Source organism: Phaenicophaeus curvirostris, chromosome 8 (assembly GCF_032191515.1).
Source record: "Phaenicophaeus curvirostris isolate KB17595 chromosome 8, BPBGC_Pcur_1.0, whole genome shotgun sequence".
NCBI lineage: Eukaryota > Metazoa > Chordata > Aves > Cuculiformes > Cuculidae > Phaenicophaeus > Phaenicophaeus curvirostris.
Genome location: NC_091399.1, coordinates 28,785,887 through 28,808,182, shown reverse-complemented (window position 1 = coordinate 28,808,182; position 22,296 = coordinate 28,785,887). Strand labels below are relative to the sequence as shown.

At 43.4% G+C, this 22,296-nt stretch overlaps 2 protein-coding genes across 2 annotated transcripts in view; one reads left to right on the top strand and one right to left on the bottom strand.

Annotated features, from left to right (window-relative positions):
- The window catches only part of AKR1A1 (aldo-keto reductase family 1 member A1), a 186,640-nt gene that overhangs the window by 86,390 nt on the left and 77,954 nt on the right, over positions 1-22,296 (bottom strand). The gene's annotated exons all lie outside the window — the stretch shown is intronic.
- Positions 5,709-22,296, top strand: part of TESK2 (testis associated actin remodelling kinase 2) — a 77,330-nt gene continuing 60,742 nt past the window's right edge. The window contains exons 1-2 of the mRNA XM_069862959.1: positions 5,709-5,810; positions 14,515-14,817. Coding sequence (XP_069719060.1) covers positions 14,596-14,817 — 222 coding nt within the window. The 5' untranslated portion in view covers positions 5,709-5,810; positions 14,515-14,595. The remainder of the gene's footprint in view (positions 5,811-14,514; positions 14,818-22,296) is intronic.

Genomic DNA, 22,296 nt, shown 5'->3' with positions numbered 1-22,296 from the left:
CTTGCTGTTTAATAGGACTGTGTGGTCTCTTTGGTTGTTCCCCATGGTCCAAGCTAGCGCAAGTCCATATTTCTGCGCTCTGGTGGGTGTTACTGTGAACACCCAGGCACTGTAACACGGGGTAAATTCTGGCTCGCCATCCCAGTGCTTGCACAGTCTCATGGCTGGGAGCATCACAGAGCAGATAGGAGAGCAAACCAGCCAGCTCTGTCGCTCCACGGTGATGGTACCACCGGGAGCTTGGCTAAAGCCACGCCATGCCACCACTGCAGTGGGGACAGTCGAAGCCAAGACGGCAGATGGCCATGATGAGCAGGCAGAGGAGCACAATCCTGCAGCACTGGGCACAGCAGGGCAGCTGCCTAAACGGGAACATCCACCTGCCTCGGCACAAGCCCTCTCCGGCTCCCGAGGCAGGGTGCCTGATGCTGCTGCCAGCCTCCTGCCCAGCATTCTGGAAGAGGAATGTGGAAGATGCTCTGATGATCCCGCGCTTGCCAAGTCTCACACAGACACGCGTGGTGCCAGGTTTGGGCTGATAAGGCAGGATGGCTTTATGCACAAGGGCATGATGGCTGCCTTGTCCACACCAGTGGTGAGACAGAATTGTTAACTGTTCTTCATCAGCAGGCATGTAAATCCTTGTGCAGGCAGCCCCTGTGGAGCCCTCCTTGCTGCCAGGAGAATAGTTATGATATGATGAGGAGCACATGGAGTCCCTGCTGTGTCTTTCCCTGCTCAGAGTGGTGGGAAATGACTTCTCACCCATGAGCAAATCATAGAATCATAGAATCACCAGGTTGGAAAAGACCCATCAGATCATCGAGTCCAACCATTCCTATCAAATACTAAACCATGTCCCTCAGCACCTCGTCCACTCATCCCTTAAACACCTCCAGGGAATGTCTCCTTGGTCTGCAAAGGCCACCTACAAGGCTGGCTGAGGGAGGTGCAGGTGGAAGGATGCACCTCCAGAGGAGCCCATTAAGATGCTTTATGAAATCTGGGGTGCTTGGTGTGTGACTAAAAGCCTAAAGGCATCATTCTTCATGGCCGTCCTGTTCAATGTGGACATTGTCCACATAGGACAGGGGCTCAAAAAGGGACAACACTGATATTAGACAAGGGCAAATTCCAGGCAGTCCCACTGGGACCCTCTCCTGTGGTTCTTGTGATGTGGCTCTAGATCTCCACTGATGTAAATCAGAGCAAAATTTGACCAGTCCTACCTAGAGCAGATGTTTGTCCTTGAGGGGTTTCATTGCATAAAGGCTTTCATGGCTTAAATCGCTAAAATGCCTAATCTCGTCACAGCGCTGGAAGTCAAACCCCTGTTTTGGTCCCTTGGGAGGGGAAAAGTCTGGGTTACCTGATATGTGTTAAGTTTTGGAGCCCCCAAAACCTCTCCGGTAGGGAAAACACCTGCTTTGCTACAGTGGAGGCAAATTTGCATGGCTACATTGCAGAATCTTTCTCCTTGGGAAGGGGAAATCTCCCAAATTTCTCCCCTCCAGGGCATTTCCAAAGCTCAGAGGAAGGGAATTCCCCCTCCTGCCTGCTCTCACCCAACTTATCTCACTTCTATTTTTATTTCCACCCTTTGAGTTAACCCTTGGCCGCTCTTTTGTCAAACCGATTACGTTTAAAAGTCAAAGTGATCTGTCTGGGGAAGAGAGTCAGGGTGAGAACAGAGAGGAGGACACCGCAAGCTACAGAGCTGGGTTTTTTTTGAGATCTTTGCATGGGGCAGCATCCTGGGGGCAGCAGGGGGGAGAAGAGAACACCTCGGGGAGCAGAGCCTCCTCCTGTGGGGTTTACAGGCTGTGTGACCCTTCTGGGATGGAGGAGAGAGATGGCTAGAATGAAGTATGCTGTGATATCTGCAAGACTTTCCCTTTGATGAGTCTCTTTAATGAGCCTTTTAATGCAATGTCAATTTTCCCCTCTTTGGGAAACAGAGGAGGACTACAAATGTCACTGGTTTTCCGCAGTTTTTAAGGCCATAGATTTAGTAGGATACTTCTGCCAGCTGCAGGGAGGGACGGGAGACTTTCTCAGACAAAGGTTCTGCTGTGGATGTACACACGCAGCCACCAGCAAAAACATGTTTTACTGCTTTCAAAACATGGTCCTTGCATTTGAGATAAAGCTGTAGGAGGGGTCATAAGACTGCCTTATTTTCTTGTCAAAACAGGGATCATTAACGACACCCACCACAGGACTTTATGCAGTGTTATATGAAGTGCAGTATGAGGGTTTCCAATGGAGATTTAATTTCACTGGATCACACTGGCATATTTTAATGGTGTTACCTTGCACCAGCCCATGGGATAAATGCTTATTCCTGGATATCACTTATTATTATTATCAGAGGTGTCGGGGTTGGAACTGGATGATCTTTAAAGTCCCTTCCAACCCAAACCATCTATGATTCAGTGATTACCAGTAAGGCATTTGCAGGCTAAAAACAGAGACAATGTGTTTCTTGTTCGGGAAGCAGAAAAGAGGTGAATTTTATGACGGGGAACTCGGGGAAGAGAATTCATTCGCTTTAGTGCTGGGATTGGCTCCCAAAAAGCGAAATTATAAAAACCTACCAGCAGATGTCACCTCGAGGCTACAGAACCAGCAGGGACGAGGGATGCTGGAGGAAAAATGAGATGAAACTGGAAGGCACTGGGATTTAAGAGGGTGTAAAAGGGATCACTGCACTCTGGCCTAGAGAATGGGGACAGGGACAGCAATATTTCAGAGTTGGCTTTGTAAATTCTTTTTAGTAGCTTAGATAAATCGCAGCAAAAAGTAAATAATTGAAATTTAACGTTAAAAAATGAGTCTTACTGAAAAGCCTCATTTGAGCTCAGTTCTGCTTGCGTGTCAGAGTGCAGAAGACACAGATCGGTGCAGTTCCATCTGCTTCATGGCTGAATAAAATACAAGGGATATGATAATAATTGTTTAACAGCTTAATTACAAAAGCTTTGCTGCACCCAGTGTTTGAGCTGTCATTAGAATAGATGTTTGCATGTGGTTGATATTTAATACTTGGGAGCGTGGGAAAATTTCCTGTGAAGAAAACTGAGAAGGAAAATCAAGAAAACAGGACAACTTTCTCCCCTCCATCCCCAAAGGTACTTTTAATCTATAACCTGTGCAAAAATTACTACATTTTTTTCAGTTAAAGTTACAGAGGAAGTTTCTCTGTAGGCGTCCATGAAATTGTGAGACTAAATTCAATCAATAAATTGTGGATTAGAGATTTTAATCCAACTGTGAGTGCACATCTCTGTTTGGTATTATTTGTAGAGTTGGTGCTCATGTTTCCAAGATGAAACACCCTCAAGCACATTTTGGATCGACCTGAAAAGATTAGATGTAAACTTAATGACAAAGGATAATTAGAAAACATTTTACTAATGTGGTTGAGTGATATGTTCTTGTTCAAGACCCTTTTTAGTTATAACGCTGCTGTTCTTAAGTGCTTGGGGTACTGTTACAGAATCATAGAATAGTTTGGGTTGGAAGGGACCTTAAAGATCATCCATTTCCAACCTCCCTGCAGGGACACCTCCCACTGGATCAGGTTGCTCAAAGCCTCATCCAACTTCGCCTTGAACACCTCCAGTGATGGGGCAGCCACAACTTCCCTGGGCAACCAGGCCAGGGCCTCACCACTCTCATGGTGAAGATATTCTTCCTTATGTCTAATCAAATCTGCCCTTCTTCAGTTTGTATCCATTGCCCCTCATCCTGTCACTACAAGACTTTGCAAACAGTCCCTCCTCAGCTTTCCTGGAGCCCCTTCAGGTACTGGAAGGTCATTATAAGATCTCCTCAGAGCCTTCTCTTCTCCAGGCTGAACCCCAATTCTCTCAGCCTGTCCTCGTATGGGAGGTGCTCCAGTCCTCTGATCATCTTTGTAGCCTCCTCTGGACCCCTTCCAACAGCTCCATCTCCTTTTCATGTTGAGGATTCCAGAACTGGACAAGCTCTCACAAGAAAGGAATAGAGGGGCAGAATCACCCTCCGTGTTATTCTCTCCAAGACACTACAGCAATGAACTTTGTTTTTTAGAAGACTTTCAGTAAAAGTAGCTCAGCCTTTGCCAAGGATGAGATCAGGGAAAAAAATAAACCCCCTGCCAATGTAAAACAAAACCAATCCCCCTTACAACCATTTAATGAGATGTTCTAGTCCCACTGCGCTTTGGAATGGATACTTGAAGTTTGGCAGCGTGTCTTAGCAGGAAGCAAGTTATCTTTTCTATACCTGTTACGAGCTGCCTACATGTGGTTTGAAACATAACAGTTTATAAGTGAAAATCAGAGACATATTACAGCTTGGCAGCTAAAATATTAGAATATTTGAAAAGCATCACAGAGGGAGCTAAGGGCTGAGCAGGATGTTGGGTGCAGCTGTGACTGATGCTGCGACCGGGGCAAAAGCTGCTGCTAAAAAAGGAGAGAGTTCCAGTAAAATACTGACATTGTGAGACCTGAAGGGAGGAAGAGACCAGGACAAGGGGTGCTGGAGCGTGTTCAGGTTGGACATCAGAAAAAAATGCTTCGTGGAAAGGGTTATTGGGCACTGGCAGAGGCTGCCCAGGGAGGGGGTTGAGTCACCTTCGCTGGAGGGGTTTAAGGGATGGGTGGACGAGGTGCTAAGGAGCATGGTTTAGTGTTTGATAGGAATGGTTGGACTCGATGATCCGGTGGGTCTTTTCCAACCTGGTGATTCTGTGATTCTGAGAGGAAGGAAACAAGGCTGGTGAAGGGTCTGGAGTCTTACAAGGAGCGGCTGAGGGATTGTTTTGGCTTCAAGTGGCTGAGGGGAGACCTCATAAACCTGAAACGAGGTTGTAGCGAGGTGGGTGCCGGTCTCCTCCCAAGTAAGAAGTGATATGGTGAGAGGAAACGGCCTCAAGTTCCACCAGGCGAGGCTTCGGTCAGGTATTAGGAGAAAAAATCTTTGCTGAGAGTGGCGAAGCCTTGGGACAGGCTGCCCAGGGGAGCCTCCATCCCTGGGGGGGTTAAAGACCGCGTCGCTTCGGGACGTGCTTTAGCAGGGACGCTGGTGCTGGGCTGAGGATTGGGCTGGATGAGCTTAGAGCTCTTTTCCAACCTTAATGATTCTATGAATCCCTATGGGAAGAGCAGCCCGGGCACCGAGAGGCAGCGGCTGTAGGAACGGGGGGGGCGGGCAAGAGGCCGGGGGGCCTTAGGCCCCGCCCCCTCGCTACTTCGCACGGCGATTGGCTGCTCCGCCCGCCCGTCATCGCGCGCCGCGCTCCCATTGGCCGCTGCTCTTATTTATAACCCGCCCTCACGCTCTGCCCAATGAAAGCGAGGCGCCCCTAGCAACGCCCCCTCCTCTCCCCGCCATTGGCTGCCGCTCTCTCCCGCGGGGGGGGGAGTCGTTTTCTCTTCGGTGATTGGTCAAACTGCCCGCCCGTCACGCGGTCAGAACCAATCAGAAAGGGTCTCTCACGTCCCGCGCGGCCTCTCCTCCCGTCTCCTCTTTCCCCATTGGTCGAGCGCCGCCGCCCGTCCCTCGCGGGGCGGCTCTGACTGGCTGCTCGCGAGGCGGCCGCGGGCCGGGCCCCGCCCCCCCCGGCGCTGGGAGCGGGGAGGAGCCGCGGCGCCCGCCGCCCCCGCGCCCGCAGCTGGAGGCTCCCGCCTCACATGGGGCCCCCGCGCTTGCCGCAGCGGCGGCGCCCGCCCGCGCCGGGTCCCTGAGGGCGACGGGGAGCGGGGGGGATGCGGCCATGAGAGACCGCGCCGCCCGCGGGCCCCGCCGCTGCCGACGCTCAGGTAACGGGGAGACGGGGGGGGAGCGACCCCAGCGTGGGGGGGGGGGGTGTCATCCCCAGAAGTTGTAAGGGGATGGAGGGACCCCGAGAAGGTGGAAGGGGGGCAGCACCCCCAGAAGGTTGGGGGTGTCAACCCTAGAAGGTGGAGGGGGGGCACCTCCAGGAGGTTGGGGGTGTCAACCCTAGAAGGTGTGTGGGGGGGCACCTCCAGAAGGTTGGGGGGTGTCAATCCGAGAAGGTGGAAGGGGGTGTGTGTGTCACCCTCAGAAGGTGGAAGGAGGGGGCAGCACTCCCAGAAGGTTGAGGTCTGCCAGCCATAGAAGGTGGAGGGGGGGATCAGCCCCAGAAGGTGGAAGAAGGAGCAGCCAACCCTAGAAGGCAGGGGGAATTCATCCCCAGAAGTTGTGAGGGAGTTGGGGGACCCTGACAAGGTAAAAGGGGGGGCAGCATCCCCAGAAGGTTGGGGGGTTTCAACCCTAGAACGTGGAGGGGGGGACACCCACAGAAGGTCGGGGTCTGCCAACCCTAGAAGGTGGAAGGGGGTGTCTGTGTCAGCCCCAGAAGGTAGAGGAGGGGGCACCCCTGTAAGGTGGGGGGGGTCATCCCCAGAAGTTGTAAGGGGGTGGAGGGACCCTGAGAAGGTGGAAGAGAGGGGTAGCACCCCCAGAAGTTCGGGGGATGTCAACCCTAGAATGTGGAGGGGTGGGGGGCATCCCCAGAAGGTGGAAGGGGGTGCATGTGTCACCTCCAGAAGGTGGAAGGGGGTGTATGTGTTACCCCCAGAAGATGGAAGCTCGAGGAGGGGGCATCCCCAGAAGGTGGAAGAAGGGGGGGGCAGTACCCCCAGAAGGTGTGGGGGGCCTGTCAACCCTAGGACATGGAGGGGTGGGGGTCGCTACCTGCCGAAGGCAGGGGAATGCAGAGAGGTGGGGGGCACCTCGCAAGTGGGGGTATGGTGGAGGGGGCAACCCCCTATAGGTTTGGGGTAGGGTACGGGGCACCCCCCGAAGGCGATGAGAGAGAAGGGGGGGCACCCAGGGAGGGTTTTCCCCTAAAGGAGGGGAAGGGGCAGCTTGTGGGGGGGTGTCCATCCCCCCCAGTGCGGGGAGGTGAGCGGTGCGTGTCGCAGGGGCTGCGAGCGAGGGCAGCAGGAGCCCGTGCCCGGCTCCGAGGGCAAGGGTCTGCCTGAGCGCTGCCAGGATCTTTGCCCGAGGGTTGCCTGGAAAATGGTCGCTTTGCCAAGATGTGCGCGAAAACTTGGCCCGCGTTTTGCTATTTTAAGTACTACCCTGTAAGAATACATGAATCATGGTATAATGACGGGCTCGGCTCCTCAGGTAAATGTGCATATATGTTTGCTTTATGGCTCTCAGATGAAAGGCACTGTGCAATGCAGATGGTCTCTCTTAATGTTGCATTCCTTTGAGGGTGAGAATGGGTTTGCTTTAAGTCGGGGGGACTTTCCCCTTGGATATTCTGATAGGTGGTGCCTTGATAGTTGAATGCTTTCAAGAGTTCTGACTTGAATTTTGTTGAAGTTTATACCTTTCTGTTTGTCTCCCTAAGAAAGACTTAGAGCTAATATTTAGGGTAATGTACGAGAAGCCCTTATGCTTCAACCAAAGTTATTCTTTTTTTAGTAGAGATCAGAGTTCTAGCATATTTTATTGTCTGCAAAATCAACAGACTTACAGTTCTACGAACTTAATTAGGCAGTGGAATTTACGACCTAAGATAGGATTTTTTTTATGAGAGACTCTGATATGCCCAGTGGACTAGCCATAAACCTTTCCATTTAGTCATCATCTTTGGAAATTATTGTTGCAGACTATATCCTGATAGGCCAATAAAAATGTCACTTTCTGGTTCTTGCAGAACTATACTGTACAGCTGTAGACCTGGTTGTGAAATTCCAGTCTGTTTTTATTTGTCTTTATGTAAAACTTGCATGCAAAACATGAGTAGCTTGAACGAAGGCAGAGGGATGTGTTCCCTGTACCTGGTGGCAAGTGTGTGCTCTTCTGTGGTTTTTCCTTGGAATTTGTTTTGTGCTGTTTCATTAGAATGAGCAGCTGGCAGTGGGAGTGGTGCAGGAGGTGGGGATGAAACAGTTCTTGTTTCAGTGCTTAATATTTTTGTGACTGTGGAAGGAGAAAGTTGGTTCAAATGAGGTGGTGTGGTGGTATTTATTGGCTTCCGGTAACCTAGTTATATCCTCCACTTCAGTACATTTGCCTTTGCCATTCTAATTCTTTATGCAAATGATTTCACAAATTCATGAAGGAAACACAAGGTTAAAGGAGGCGGTTGCTTCTGTGTCTGCTGCAGAAAAGAATGAAGCTTGTGGTTCACTTGCATCATAGGTTCCCTTTCTATATTCTAACTGTAACTGAGAAATATGCATTTGCACAATGGCAAAGCTTTTTATTGCATCCTTGCAGCATGGTATCTTGCAGCCTGGCACAAAAATAAGTGCTTTTCTAGGCAAGATCAGAACAGAGCAATGTTCATAAATCTTTTCTAAGCCCTTCTCCTGCTTATTAATTCCCTAATGTATTCATTAGAAGTTGTGTGTTTATCAGTAAGTACATCTAATAATTGGCAACTGTATCACAGTGGCTCCATCTGTTGTCTGTTGCCAAGTCCTCTTTCTGACTTAGATAGTAAGCTTCTTTTCATCTGATCCTGTCACTTTTTCTTAAGTTGAACACGTTTCTGGTAATGGCTAAGCCACTTTTTGATATGATTGTCCCATTGGTTGCACTGGAGAACTGTAATAGCTCTTACAACCAGGAGTGGAGTTAGTTGAGAACTTTGCTGTTGAAGGCTGACTGTAAGCTCTGGATCTGTAGCTCCCTAGCTGTGAGTTGCATGTTTCCCTTTGGTACCCAGGCTGCTTCTGATTGATACGTACACCATCAGACACCAATGTCTCCAGTACCTTAACAGCAACAGATTTGGGAAACCCTGTTCTCACTTCGAAGATTCATAAATAAATTAGTCAAGAACTTGTTACTGTTCCGTTTGTGCAGCAGGTATCTGAAGAAAACTCAGCACTGCGTGTTTCGCTGTAACATGAAACCTGTAACATGGGCTGGTGTTTCAGCTGTATTTTAAGGATAGATTACGGAATGTGTTTTAAATATTTGTGGAGATGATACTTTTAGTTGGGAAGTACAAATATTGACTGTCTTGTATGATGATGTATAAATGTCCAAGAGAGGTCAGTCAGGTGTTAAATTAAGCATGCTTATTTTATTTTCATCCCTGTTTCAAGGATTCTTTTTCTCTCTTATTTCTGCCCCCACACACCCCGGCTTTGCTGTGCTGGTTGTCTTGCTGTCTGTGTTGAAACAACAGCAGAAGGTTGCTTCCTGTCTCATGTGAATCCTCCCAGTGCTAATAGAGCTGTCATAAACCTGGCAGAGTGGCAGAGGGGAATATTCCTTAATTATTGAGATGTTCCAATACTTGTTGGTATCGGAAGGCTTCGCTTCCCTTTGTTTTTTGCAAGAGCTAAGCTTGCTGACACCTGGAAGGCATGAGCTGCTTCTCAGTGTCTTTACTGAGCTTGGTTTTGTTAGGCAAACATAATGTATGGAAATTATCCATTTGAAGCTGCAGCTGTGTACTGAACACCGTCTACTCGAGTGATTATTTTACTCTGACGATGCTCCGTAGTAAGGCTAGAGTCCGTTTGCTCTGTGCGCTGCAGTGGCTGAATCCAGGCAGGAAACAAATGGATTTTTGTGAGGACCTTCCATAGAGATTTAGTTTTCTACTGTAATTGTACCCTAAGAACTTTTGGCAGTTATACTGTGGGCATAAGGATAAAGTGATTTTCTGTTTGTTTGTGGGTTTTTAATGTTTTCTTCCCCTTCACTCCCCCACTCTCCCTCTTCTATATGTGTGGCAGAATTTATGCCTATGCTCGATGGAAATGTTTTTAAACCTGCAACCTTGGCCCTGAATACTGAGCTCTGCGGTGAGCTAATGGCTAGTCTCTTTTACTAGCTTCAGACTTGGCTACAGTCACAAAATAAATGAACTGTTTGTTTCAGCTTAGCGTCTTTTGGAATTTTTTTGCATTATAAAACCACGATGCAGTTTAACAGACCCCTGGTTTCTGGAGTGGTATAGCAGGGCTGGTGCAGGTCTTTTCTGAGGAATGTTAGCCCGAGCTGTGGGAAGCTTATGTTGTGACGGTACTGGCTAGAGCTAGGACTTACCCCTAAAGGGGAGATGAAATTAAAGAAGAACGTTACCCTAAGGAAAATAGAAAATGTTGGGATTTTCACATTCGAGTGTAGTAATTGAGGCCTTAAGCTGGACTGTAAGACTCAATCCTGAAAAATAGTCAAAAAGGCTTCAGCTTCCCGATGAGTTTCTCAAACACAGAGAAAACTGTGATACTTGTAGCTACCTTGTCTGTAAATATTTGATATTATCTTTCTCCCGAAGACAAGAAGTTGAATAGTGAACAAACCAGGGAACTTTCCTCTGTTAGGAAAGCGGATGACAGCAGTTGAGAAGAAAATTATGTATTGTCTGATTCTCTTTACCTGTTTAGTTTGAGTTCTTGTGTTTCACTTCAAACTTTTTTTTTCTGTTCAAGCTAATGACCTCAAAGTCAATTTGGTCTTTGGAAGATTTTGTTCTTTTCATTTCTTTGAAGCTTTTCAGAAATTTGCATGTTACTACAGTGAATACTTCCCCTGTTATTTTGTTTGGTGATGCTTGCCAGCACAATTCCTTCATGTTTGCGTAGTGCTGGGTTTTGAAGTTACATCAGGCTGAGTTTAAATAGTTAACTCTTGGCAAATTTCTTATGTCAAAGCTTTGGCATCTTGTTCTTAAGAAAACCTTTTCAAATTAAAAACATGCATCCACCAGCTTTATTACTTTCCAGGCTGAGTGCCTAGTGACAGCCTTCTGTGTCTAAAAATGGTTGTTGTTATTAAGGCCATCTTTTAGGAAATCGTGAGTTTGACATCTGAGTGCACATACTATAAAGATACTGGGACAGAAAAAGCCTTAGTAATGAATTTAAATGTTTTAGGGTTTTTTTTTCTTTTTTGGAAGGATCTTGTTTTACAGCCTGAGGTGTTAGAGATGCTGCCAAAGTTGAAAGCCCTTACCCTTTTTTAATTCTACAAAGTATGAAATGTTAAGTCCTGGCTGTTGTACGTTGCCTGTTAGTTTTGCATTGATGAGTGGGTTATAAATTGTTGAGCTGTTGTGGGCTTTCCATCTTTAAATATTTCCAGGCTTATGCACTGGTTTTGAAAACCAAGCATCTAATTGACCAAATGAATGCTGATAGTAGTTGTATTTATAGTAATTTCTACAATTAAAAAATCAATGTGTTTATACAGTGCAGATGATCTTAATGATCTGTTAACATGGATAATTTTTTTTTCTTCAAGGTTTGTTTTTTTTAAACCAAGAAATTAAAAAGCAGTAGGACTTGAAACATTCTGAAATTGTGCTTTTTAGTAATATGATAAATGGATGAGTAGGGCAGGTATGCATTTTGAGGTATACATCTAAATTATTTTTGTCTTGGCAGAGGGAGTTGCTTTTTTCCTTGCATAAGGATGTCAAAAAATTGGTCTGAAAGCTGAGAATTTATTGGAAAATGTTTCTTGGAGTGTTTAGTGTCCTCTTTTAACTGGCTGTTGAGCACAGGTTAAGAGTTTTTAAGCTGGACTTTAATATGAAAAAAACCCACCCAACAACGTTTTTTGGTTGCAGGATTTGCAGGTTAGGCTTGGATTCTGTTCAGTGCACTTTAATTAACCGTTCAAGGCAGTAAGTTAAAGTACCTCAGACTGACTTGACAGTCAATTAAACCTTGATTTCATTGAGAATGTCATCATTAGTATAAGTGGCCAAAATGACAGGAGGCCCACTTGGAACTGTGCCCACTTGACGTTTTCCTCTAATTCTGTGTATGCAGTGCTGGGCAGCAAACTAGATAAATGGAGCTCTATCCTAATAATTTCTGGGGATTTTGTATGTCTCCCTGGAAAGAAGGCAAACTCCAGCAGGCAAAAATGAAGGAATGGGTTATGTGGGAATCCAGATGGCAAAACCTTTTGTGGTTTATGTTGTGTGAAGTACTTTGAATCTCTTCTTTCACTGTGGGATTTGTGTAGACTTTTGCAAAGTTCACCATGTGATTTCAATCAAAAGTGAGTGTATGTGTGAGACTTCATTTTTTTTTTCCTTTCCCTATTAAATAGACTGAGAGACAATGTTGAGAGCTGATCTTTTGTTAATGGTATCTGGACCCTTAAGACGGTGTTAGGCTTTTCCTCCTGTTGGAGATCACTTATCTGACTTGTTCTTCTGGTTAAGACAACAGCAATCCTCTCTACTGTGTTTTTGCAAATGTTCGCTTAGCCTGAGAACTGGGGCTTACGGTCCTGATTTACAAGTTGTTTTAGTTTGATGGGCTGCAGTGTGGATGTTGTTTCATTAGATTTAGCAGAGTTGTCTGCAGCCTTCAGGGCCCACTTCGTATGGGGTTACAGTGATACTGGAGTGTCAGACTCTGCATTTCTGGGACAAATGCTTGCTCCCTTCCTTGTGTCTAGCGCATGTGGGGGCTGCAAATAAGTTCTAAAACATTGTTCCTTCAGTTGCAGCAGACTTTCTGGTCAGTCTCCAAAGGTACTTGCATCTCCTGTTCCAGAGAATGAATTTTTAACAGCATATTTTTGTCTACCTTCCTTCCACGGGCAGTTCTTTCTTTATCTCCTTGAAAAGTAACGAAATGTTAGCCTCTGTCTTTCAGATCAAAAGGAATTATTTAAGCATGCCTTGGAAATTCCTGGGCACTTTCTCTATGGCTGAAGAGGTTCTCTGGGCTGTTTTTTTTCAGCCAGGGAGATATAACAAGCTTTGTCTTCCCAGGGTGCTTCTGTACCGTTTCCAGATCCTCAAGGCTCATGGGACAAGAATATGAGGTCAGAAATTGGATCCTGATCTTCTGTGTGGCAGGCGGCCACACCATAACATTAGGTTGTGTAGTACTATCATCTGAAAAGTGCAGTAATCTCCTGCATGTGGGAGTCTGCATATAAAATTCTGTATGAATGTGGGATTTGATAGATTAAATTTTCTTTGCAAGGCCACAATAAGACTTTCTCATGCCCACCTCCCCCAGCTGCCATTTAGAAAGGTAGATGTCAAGATATTTGAAATAAACACCCGTGAAAAATATGGATGGTGGTGCTGCTTTTTCTTTTGGTTTGTTTTTTTTTTTTTTTTTTTTTTGGAGAGGGCAACCTCAAATTAATTCCACACTGTTCAACATAGCTTACTTATGAAGGCAGGGAAAGACTATGTGTTTTTCTGATGTGTTAGCTCAAGAGCATCTCTGAAAGATACACTGAGTACAAAACCAGTGTAGCAGCACTGCTGTATGTTCAGGGAGCAGGTAGCGTGCCTCTGTTTTTTAAGGTGCTCTTCACATTTAATGTATTGTTCAGGTTCTGTACATCTGTGTAAACAGAAGTATAATTGCTTGGCCTGTTCCCTGCTTCGTGATTATTTCGTTCAACATTGTTGCTTTTTTTTTTTTTTTAATGTCATTGTTTCCTTCCTCTCCCTCCAGTTTTTTATTCACTCCCAGGAGAGACAATAAAAAAAAAAAAAGAAATATATCCTCTTTTTGGCTACGCGCTCTGCTTAGGTTTTGTAGGGGTTTGCCAAATTGCTGTAAATGAACAGTTAAATGTGGAAAAGATGAATAAACTGAGTCTAAGGTTTAAAGAAGGAAAAAAAAAAAGTAGGCCACCTGTCAGGTTTGCCAGTCCAGGCTGAATTTGATGGGCTCAAGTCATTGTGATTACTTCATCACCCCCTTAACAGTAAGGGAATTTTTTTTTCTTTCTTTCTTTTTATTTTTTTTCTTTTCTCCTACTTGGTGAATGTGGCTTTTCCTGTGTTTTCAGTTGAACTGAAATTAATATAGCTTTATGAAGTGTGTTCATGGGGAGATTTGTTCTGGAGCTTTCTTGTAAGAATATTTTGTTTCTGTAGCAGGATTGTTGATGTCTTTATAAATTTGGAGGATAGGTCTGTAGTGGATAAAAGCTTCTGTTCCTAGCAGCTAAGGAACCGGTCTTGGAACACTCATAGGTGGAAGCTTTAGAAACAAAAATTTTGGTGTTCCAGCTACTGTTATTGACAGCTAATATTTTTCCTTATGTCAACTGGAAGTCGATTTGTTTTTTATAGTTGGGGATCCTGTGTTCAGTCCCTAATGTGAAATGGTTTCTTGCAATAGCAGTAGATTGGTCACCAACTGCTACTGAAGCAAAATGGAACGTTAAATTTTGTGGGTTCCCTCCTGCCTCTTTGGTCACTTTAGCCACCAAAGCTTAAGTGAAAAAGAAAGGAGTTGGGAATGAAATTTGTTACCAGTTAAAATTTGAGTTCTAGACCTATTCATCTTGTAAAAGAGTATAAGGGATTCCCATCAATCTGAAGGGAATTGATTAGCTTGTCTGCCTTTACTGATGATGCTGTCTGGTTAATTTGGTGGCTTTTTCTTATTTGTTTTTTTTTTTCCATGTCCCTACTTGGATATCTGCTTATTTTTCTTATTCTCTTAAACGAGTGTAAGCTGTCTTGGAGTCCTATCAAACTTATTAGATACCTTCCAGTAATATTAATACCAATTTCTTGTATTTTAGGATCCAATAAGGGTAGAGAAGACGGCAAATTACCTAAGATGTGAGAAGTCCTCCCTTAGAAAAATAAAACTGATTTTCAAAATGGACCGAAGTAAGCGGAATTCAATAGCAGGATTTCCACCACGCTTGGAGCGTGCTGAAGACTTCGATGGTGGCACTGGAGGAGAAGGGACTGCATCCCAGATAGGAAGAGTTTGTACCTCTTCATACAGAGCCCTGATAAGTGCCTTTTCTAGACTTACTCGTCTCGATGACTTCACATGTGAGAAAATTGGCTCTGGTTTCTTTTCTGAGGTGTTCAAGGTGCGTGTTTAGTTCTTTCTTCTCCATGTAGATTGCTTCATGTTTGATGCTGAGAATGTATGAGAGTATCAGCTTTTCACTGAAGTCAACTGTTGGTTGTTGTATTTGCTTTACTTGGGAAGAGTGCATGATGAAGAGCTTGTGGGTGTCAAATATTTCCTCTGTCACTCTTCCAGCTGTTTTTTATCATTTGTAATTTAACTGGGGAGTTGCAGAGGCTTTTTGGGAGAAACAGTAAAAACTAAAAAAATTGGTTTATCTTTTGGTCTCTGCCATGTATTTTTGCATCCCTGTGGTGTATTAAATACCAATGGCTATTGGTTCTCTCGTGAATGTCTTAACTTAGCTAGATTATTAGTTTTGTGGGATTCTACTTATTCCTTCGGTACTCTTTGCCTCCCAACCCTAAATGCATATGTTAGGAGATCTACACATGGTTACTGAATTTGAAACCACAAAGCGTATTGCACTGACATTACCATACAATTAGCTGCTCTTCTCTGTTTCCTTTGCTGCTTGTTGTACCATGCGTCTGACTCCAATAATTAGAGATTGGTTTGAAGTAAATAGTATGGGTGAGAAAATCTGGTGTTGTCGGTGACTTGCTGCTGTGAATCTGCAAAGTGGATAAAGATCTTTGTAAAGCAATTTGTGAAGAAGCTATACAGGCAACCCCAGGTTTATAGAGTGCTGGTGATATTTCTGCTGTTCTGACTGTTCTGGTAAGGTTTGTCGTAGAGGGAAATGACATTGAGTTGACTTCCATGCTTTCAGGCATTGCAAAAATAATTTATTTCCTTTTCCTAGTTCCTGACTTTAAAAGAAGTCACATTCCAAATTATTTCCGTTTCAGTGACTTTATCTCACAACATATTATGATCATTCCGTGACACTTCATGTGGGCTTTTCTTTAAGAAGTTAAACCGAAAAGCTTTTATCCGTTTTTTTTTGCTGTGAATAGCTATGTGAATTAGAAAATGAAAGTTATTTTTGTTGCTTTAATACATAAAGGCATTCAGATCTCCATATATACCTCTCCTCTTATATAAAGGCAAGTCACTTCACAGAACTTTTTCTGTTTAGCTAGATACATGAAATTTTTTAAACTTGTATTAGAAATTCATTCAAATGGGCAGATGTGAAGAATTTTATTTGGTGTGTGTAGGAGGCTTGGTACAGATCAGCTTTTTATAAAGCCAGCTTGTATGCCAATTGAAAAGAAGGTGGAGTGCTTTTTTTGCATTTTTTTTGTTTCGTTTTTCTTGTTTTCCTGTTTGGAAAACTTTGTGGAGCATTTCGTAGCAACTGTCTTTGTAGCTAGACATTTCTTAATGTGGAATGAACTGATTTTAAGTTCTGTGTGTCACTGGAACTTATCTTTGCAGCTGAAGTGGATGGAGGGTATCAATAGGTTTGGGTCATCTCTAAATAACTGGGAATAACAGAATGGCTAAAAGTAAGGGTAAATTTCCAGCATTCATAGTAATTGATTTATTAAGGATATCTTATTTTAAGAGAGGGCTTGGTTTAGTCAGGTAGTGGCATACTGAGTTAAACTGTGAGAACTGTGTTAACTAAGAGAAGTCCTTGATACCTTATTTACTTCCCTGTACGCACTGTGGTAACTCTTTAAAAACCTTCCCCTGCCATTCCCCCTTCAGTAAGCTAAACGAGACATCACATGGTGTCAGTCTAGAATCATTGGCAATCATTGGCGTGGGGTTACTCTGAGAGTACATGGTGTTAGTCTGAGTATCCAGTGTCTGTTTTCCCAGAAACAACCACAGACCTCCTGCAGGGAGACAATGAGTGACAAAGCCTTTTCTTTCACATCGGTTTCAAACAAGGTCTCGCTTCAATTTTGGCACAAAGGGGTGAGAATGCATTGCGACCTTATCTTATATGTAGTCCCATACTCATTTAAGCAGGTTTCTGTTCTGCTAGTTTGTCAGCCTGACCACCTCTGTCATTAATCCTACTGTGCTGATGATTAGATTTCATGCAAGAACCTTGATGTGCTTCCAGGGAGGAGAGCCTCATGGTTTGACAGAGAGTTCAGTCTGATCTGCAGACTTCGAGCTAAATGATTGAACTTGAGAAAACTACAGGATAGCTCTAGACTTACTGTGTACATAATCTTGCAAGAGCAATGAAGCCTTCCCTTTAAATTAGCAAAAGTGTCTCAAAAACCCCATGTCAACTTTGGTTATGTATTTGTCTGTGGTTTTGTGAGTATCATATATTGGGTTCATTCAGATGATTTAGCAAAGACCACTTGGACTGTTGTGAGTTTGTAATTTTTATTTTGCTGTTTAACTGTCAATTGTTTTTAGTGATTTCTTCCCTTCTGTCCTTTGCTGTGGATAACAGTTTTAAATATAGTCTATCACAGTGGATAGAAATTGCCTTCTCTTAACTTGGGAAGAGGAGTACATTACAGGTTAAATGTAATATTAATGGTTATATGCGCTATGAATGATCTTTGCGTTTGTAGTGCACCTTTATTTATACACAAATTAAACTTCTGTTTACTCAGCAGGAGGAGCCATCATTATAGCAATTCCAATTCACGTTCACCTGAATACTAAGCATTATAGAAAACACAAGTCTTGTCAAGCTATGAGCAGTCTGGTTGAACTAGCTGACTGCCTAGCACCCATTCTGATTTTTTATGGCAAGTGCAGAACACTGAGGTTTGCTCTTAAAACTGAGCAAGGCAAAGAGCCTGTGAATCACTAGCTACTCCTTTGATTATGGTTTTAAGCTGCTAATTTCTAGTAGTTCCTTCTAGGAAAAATATATCTGGCTTATTTGTGAATATGTCTTATAACGTGCATCACAGCTATGTGAAAAACAAGATATGATGAATTTTATTGTTGATGTAACATGGATACCCTTGAGAAACAAATGGAAATAAGTCAGTGCTGTTCTGTGATGTGTGGACTCCATAACCTGTGAAACTGGCACTATGCAGGTGCAAGGACAAATCTGAGTACAAAGAGAGGGCAGCTTTTGATTGACTTAACAAGATGCAAGATGGTGCAAACGGGTCAGGATCCTCGGGACATTCATGTTGTATGTGCCAAAGCTGTAAGACCTCCTGTTTGAATACCCTGGAATGATGGTCCTCAGTTAATTGGCTGGTTGTCAGTCTTTATGGTCAAAATTACATGCTTCAAAGGTGCTGACTGATGAGAGAAGGGGTGCGCCTGTTTAAATACATACCTTGTGCCTGAGGCCAGGATCCTGTTTCTCCTATTTATTTAATGTCTTCAAGGTGCCTCAAAGATAAGCAGCATTCAGCTGAAAGCAGAAGCGGGGCTGATATAGGGTTATGCTTAGGGGTAGTGTGAAGAACACTTTGATATAATTCTTTTATTATCAAATACTTGTAAGGTACTTTAAATAAAACTGGTAGTTCTGTTACCTCTAATGTACATTATCTAGTATCATTTATGATACTGTCTCTTGGGATGTTGTCATGCTGATGTGCTTGATCTCTGGTAGATCTGAGAGATGCTACTGATCTGGCTTTCCCAAAATTACTCTTTGAGAGCTGTCTTTTGCTTTATGCTTTGATTACCATTTTGTTCAATTACCATCCCTCTTTGTGTTTGTCAGTAGTTTTGCAGGACTGTAACGGCTAGAAACTGTAATAGATTAGTTTTTAATCTGAAAAACTAAATGGCTGTGGGAGCAGCCTCACCAACTAGAAATTGTCTTCTCTCTCCTGTTCGTTCACTGGTGTTATTTATAGCCATCCTTTTATATTACAAAGTTATTGATTAAGCTTGGCAAGGTGTTGATAAACTTATAGCTACCAACAATTTAAGGTCACCAGTTTTGGAAACAAATGGTCTAGATGATGGAATTCTGAAACATTGAAGTGTTTATTTTTTTTCTACTTGAGGTGGGTGTTGCTACATCAGGCAAACTAAAATACTCCGGGCTCTGCTTATGACAAATAGTGGCAGAAGAAATCCTTGTAGGTTGGAAAATGAATAGGGACTTAGTAAATGGATTATTCTACATTTTGGTTACATGGATCTAATATTTAGCGTTGTAGGCATGGGGAGTATCCCTTGTGACTGAGAAAGGACACCCATTTGAGTGGTGTGTCCCCTCTCACCCAGGTGTGGTGTGTTGTTCCTCTTCTAAATTTGTTCTTCCATTCTGTCACAGTGGGATAGAGCCATTGCGGTTGTTGCTGCGCTTCTTGTGTGATGTGATGCCTGTTAGAAACACAGGCACTGAATCTTCTTGTCCACACATGCCTTCTGGTCTAATTTTATTTCAATGGCATTCAGTCTTAATCTGAATATCTTCCTCTTCTGGGTGGAGGAAACTCTTTCACCTTGCTCAAAATATTTGAGGCTTAAGGTCTTTTATGTGTAGTTAGTGTTAAAACACACCTCTAATTGTTTGCTTGGGAATACAGTCACTCTGTGTTATATAAACTGGCCAAGAAGGCTATGATAACTTTGGAACTTCGTTTCAAGCTCTTGAGTTACATCAATTAGGTGGTTCTAAGTAGTCTCTTTCTACTCTGATACTTGTCAGGAGAAGGAATTAGCACCATTCTGGAGCTGAGCCATAAATCTTGAGTTTGCTGGTGCTTTTTTACTCAAAGTAGAAGTCTTGTAAGTTTGATTTGTCTCGCACTGATGTGTGAAGTATCAGCCTTTCAGGAGCCTTCTGCCAATTGCTGATGCGGATGGTAACCACTAAACTAGACAGTTGTCTTCCTCTTGCTAATGATTTTTTGGTTATCGATGTGCCAAGTTGCTGTCATCCTAGTCCTTGTCACTTAATTAGCCAGTGCTTTTATAGAGCATAGGCTGTGGGGACAAGTGATAATAAATAAGCCTTACTCCAACAAATCAATAATACAGGAATTTTAAAGGTCATCTGCGTTATTATTCTTTATAGATGGCACTACTGGGGCAAAAAACTCCATCCCCACTCAACTGAAATTCAGAATTATATGTCTGACTTGCAGGGCACTTACATTTAGCAGATTTGAAAATGCTTTGAAATACAAAGTAGAACGGAGGGCTAGTTCACATTTAGTGTCTGAAATAAGTCCTGATTTTCATTTATTTAGTTTTTGGCTAGAAGTCTGAAAATATGTATGTAATAATCACCCTAACGTCAGCTGAGGAAACACTGAGAGTGACTCAAAAGCTGTCACTAGGTAGAAGATCTAATGAAAGCTTTTGCCTTTTGCAAAATCATGTTTCTATAATACTTCTTCTGCGGTGCTCTCTGGCATCACTACAAGTAAAGTCTAAAACACTGAGTGAAGCAAATTAACAAACAGGGAAAAGAGCTTTGCTTACAAAACTCACGTTTCAGTTTCTCTGGTTTGGTCAGCCAGCTTCTCTGCTGAAGGAGAATCTTTGAAAAAAATGGCAGAAGTGTCATTATACCCTGAAAGTGAAGGATTTGTTTCTTTAGCAAAAAGCAAGGACAAGTATCTTTGAAACTTGATGCAAAAAGAATACTCATTTGGAAAAAGAAAGTAAATTAATGTGAAATTGTCCGTTTTGATGTGTAATTATTCCCTGTTTGGAAACTTGCCCTCTTCTAACTCTTGTGGAGCAGCAGATAGATTGAATGCCTGAAGTAAGTTTTTGTTGTCCTCAGACTAGTGAGAACACTCACAAATTCTGTCAACAATAAGAAAGGCACTCTGATACTGTAACAAGTGGGACCTTGCCATAGGAGATAACCCCCTGGCTGGATTTTGTGTTTGGTACAGTAGCTTCTGTAGTTCAGGGTCCTTTGGGCCTTTGATTTTCTTTTGGAAGAAAAGTTGTGCCAATCTGAGTATCACTGTGCACTTTCCCAGGGGCGAGGCAGGTGGCAAGATTCCCTTGGCACAGAAACATTTGTGGGCTTTTTGTCTTGTTTTCCATAATAATTTCTCACGCACAGTTAAATGATCTGTTTCGTTTTCTGTTCTGGATGGAGATGTGCTGGGTTGGCAGCTCTGGGATTGTCCGTGTTTTGCCAGCTGGCAAACATGCGCATTTGTGTAAAGCTCGTTCATTGCTGATACTGAGAGACAGGTGCTGATTTACTGTTCTTGAAATAACTGCATTGGCGTGTGTCCAGTGTTAACACCACTGCATCTGGAGAACAAGAGGGCATCACTTAAAATCATGGTTACACACCTCTCCAAACACCTATTTACTGGTTTTGTAGCGGGGAGGGAAGTTAAATATATTTTGGTGATGGATTTCACTGCCTGTGCCTGGAGAACGTGTGTGATGGTAACACATGCCAGTATCACTGCTATACAGTCAAAAAATGAAAATGCAAATTGTTATTGATGGCAGTGACAGACCAGGTATGTGTTTTACAGTTTCAGATCCATAGGGGATGCTTCTTTGTAGCCTCTCAATAGACATTGATCATGATTAGAGAAAGGCAGTCTAAAACCTGCGTGATAAGGCTTCTTGTAGTCTTCTGGAGTTGTTAGGAATTCTGGATGTGAGTCATCCAAGATGTCCTGTTCCCAGCAGCTGCTGAGGCCATATCCTAATTGTAGGGACTCCCTTCTCCTATCCTTGTCAGCTTCCTCTGTCTGGGAGTCACCAGGGCTCCTGATCTGATCTTGCTGTGCTTTGAGGCATCGGGAATGGCCTTTTGCACTGGGCAGCAGCAGCAGGCGCTGCTCCCCAAGGGTGGAGCCTTCTGTTTTCATGGTCTTGTTGGATGAAGGGTTGAGGAGAGGACAGAGCTATGAAACATCCGCTGGAGTGATTGATACTCCACATACAGCCTTGCTTTGTTAACTAATCCGTAGCTGACGATATGTCTAACACTGGGGCACTAATAGCAATTTGTAACTTTCACATCCGCTGCCTGCAATTAAGTCTTGCAAATACAATTCTTGTGCTTCCTAGCCTTTACTGACAATGAGAAGGCACATAAGGAACTTCATGGTATGTTTAATTAGGTATTTTTTTTTTGCTAGTAGAATTTCTTCATTAAACTGCTCTTCTTAAGAATGGCTTATATAACCAGAATGGATTTAGAACTTATGTATTTGGCTACAGCCTGAAAGTTATTAAATGTAGCAAAATATAAAACAATAATAAATATCCTCAAATAAGGAAAATGTAGCTCCTTTATACTTCCTGCTGTCATCTTATTTGTGGTTGTGGTCAAGCTCTAGTGCTGCAACTGTGATTATAGTAGCAATAGTTGCATGTCAGCTGGCTTTGTTCTGAAATGTGAGACCGACATCCTTACTTATGCATGGTGGCATTTATTTGCAAAATTTATGAAGGAAAGGTAAGGAAATTATTTCTACACAGAATAAAACTTTCAAGTTTTCCATACTGATTTTGAAAACATACCCCCAAGCTGTGTTTGAATAGTAGCGATGATATCATCGGTAGAGTTGGGGGAACTGTGTGCTCAGTACCAAACTGTTAATATACAGTAAAAGAATGAAGGTGCAACTATATT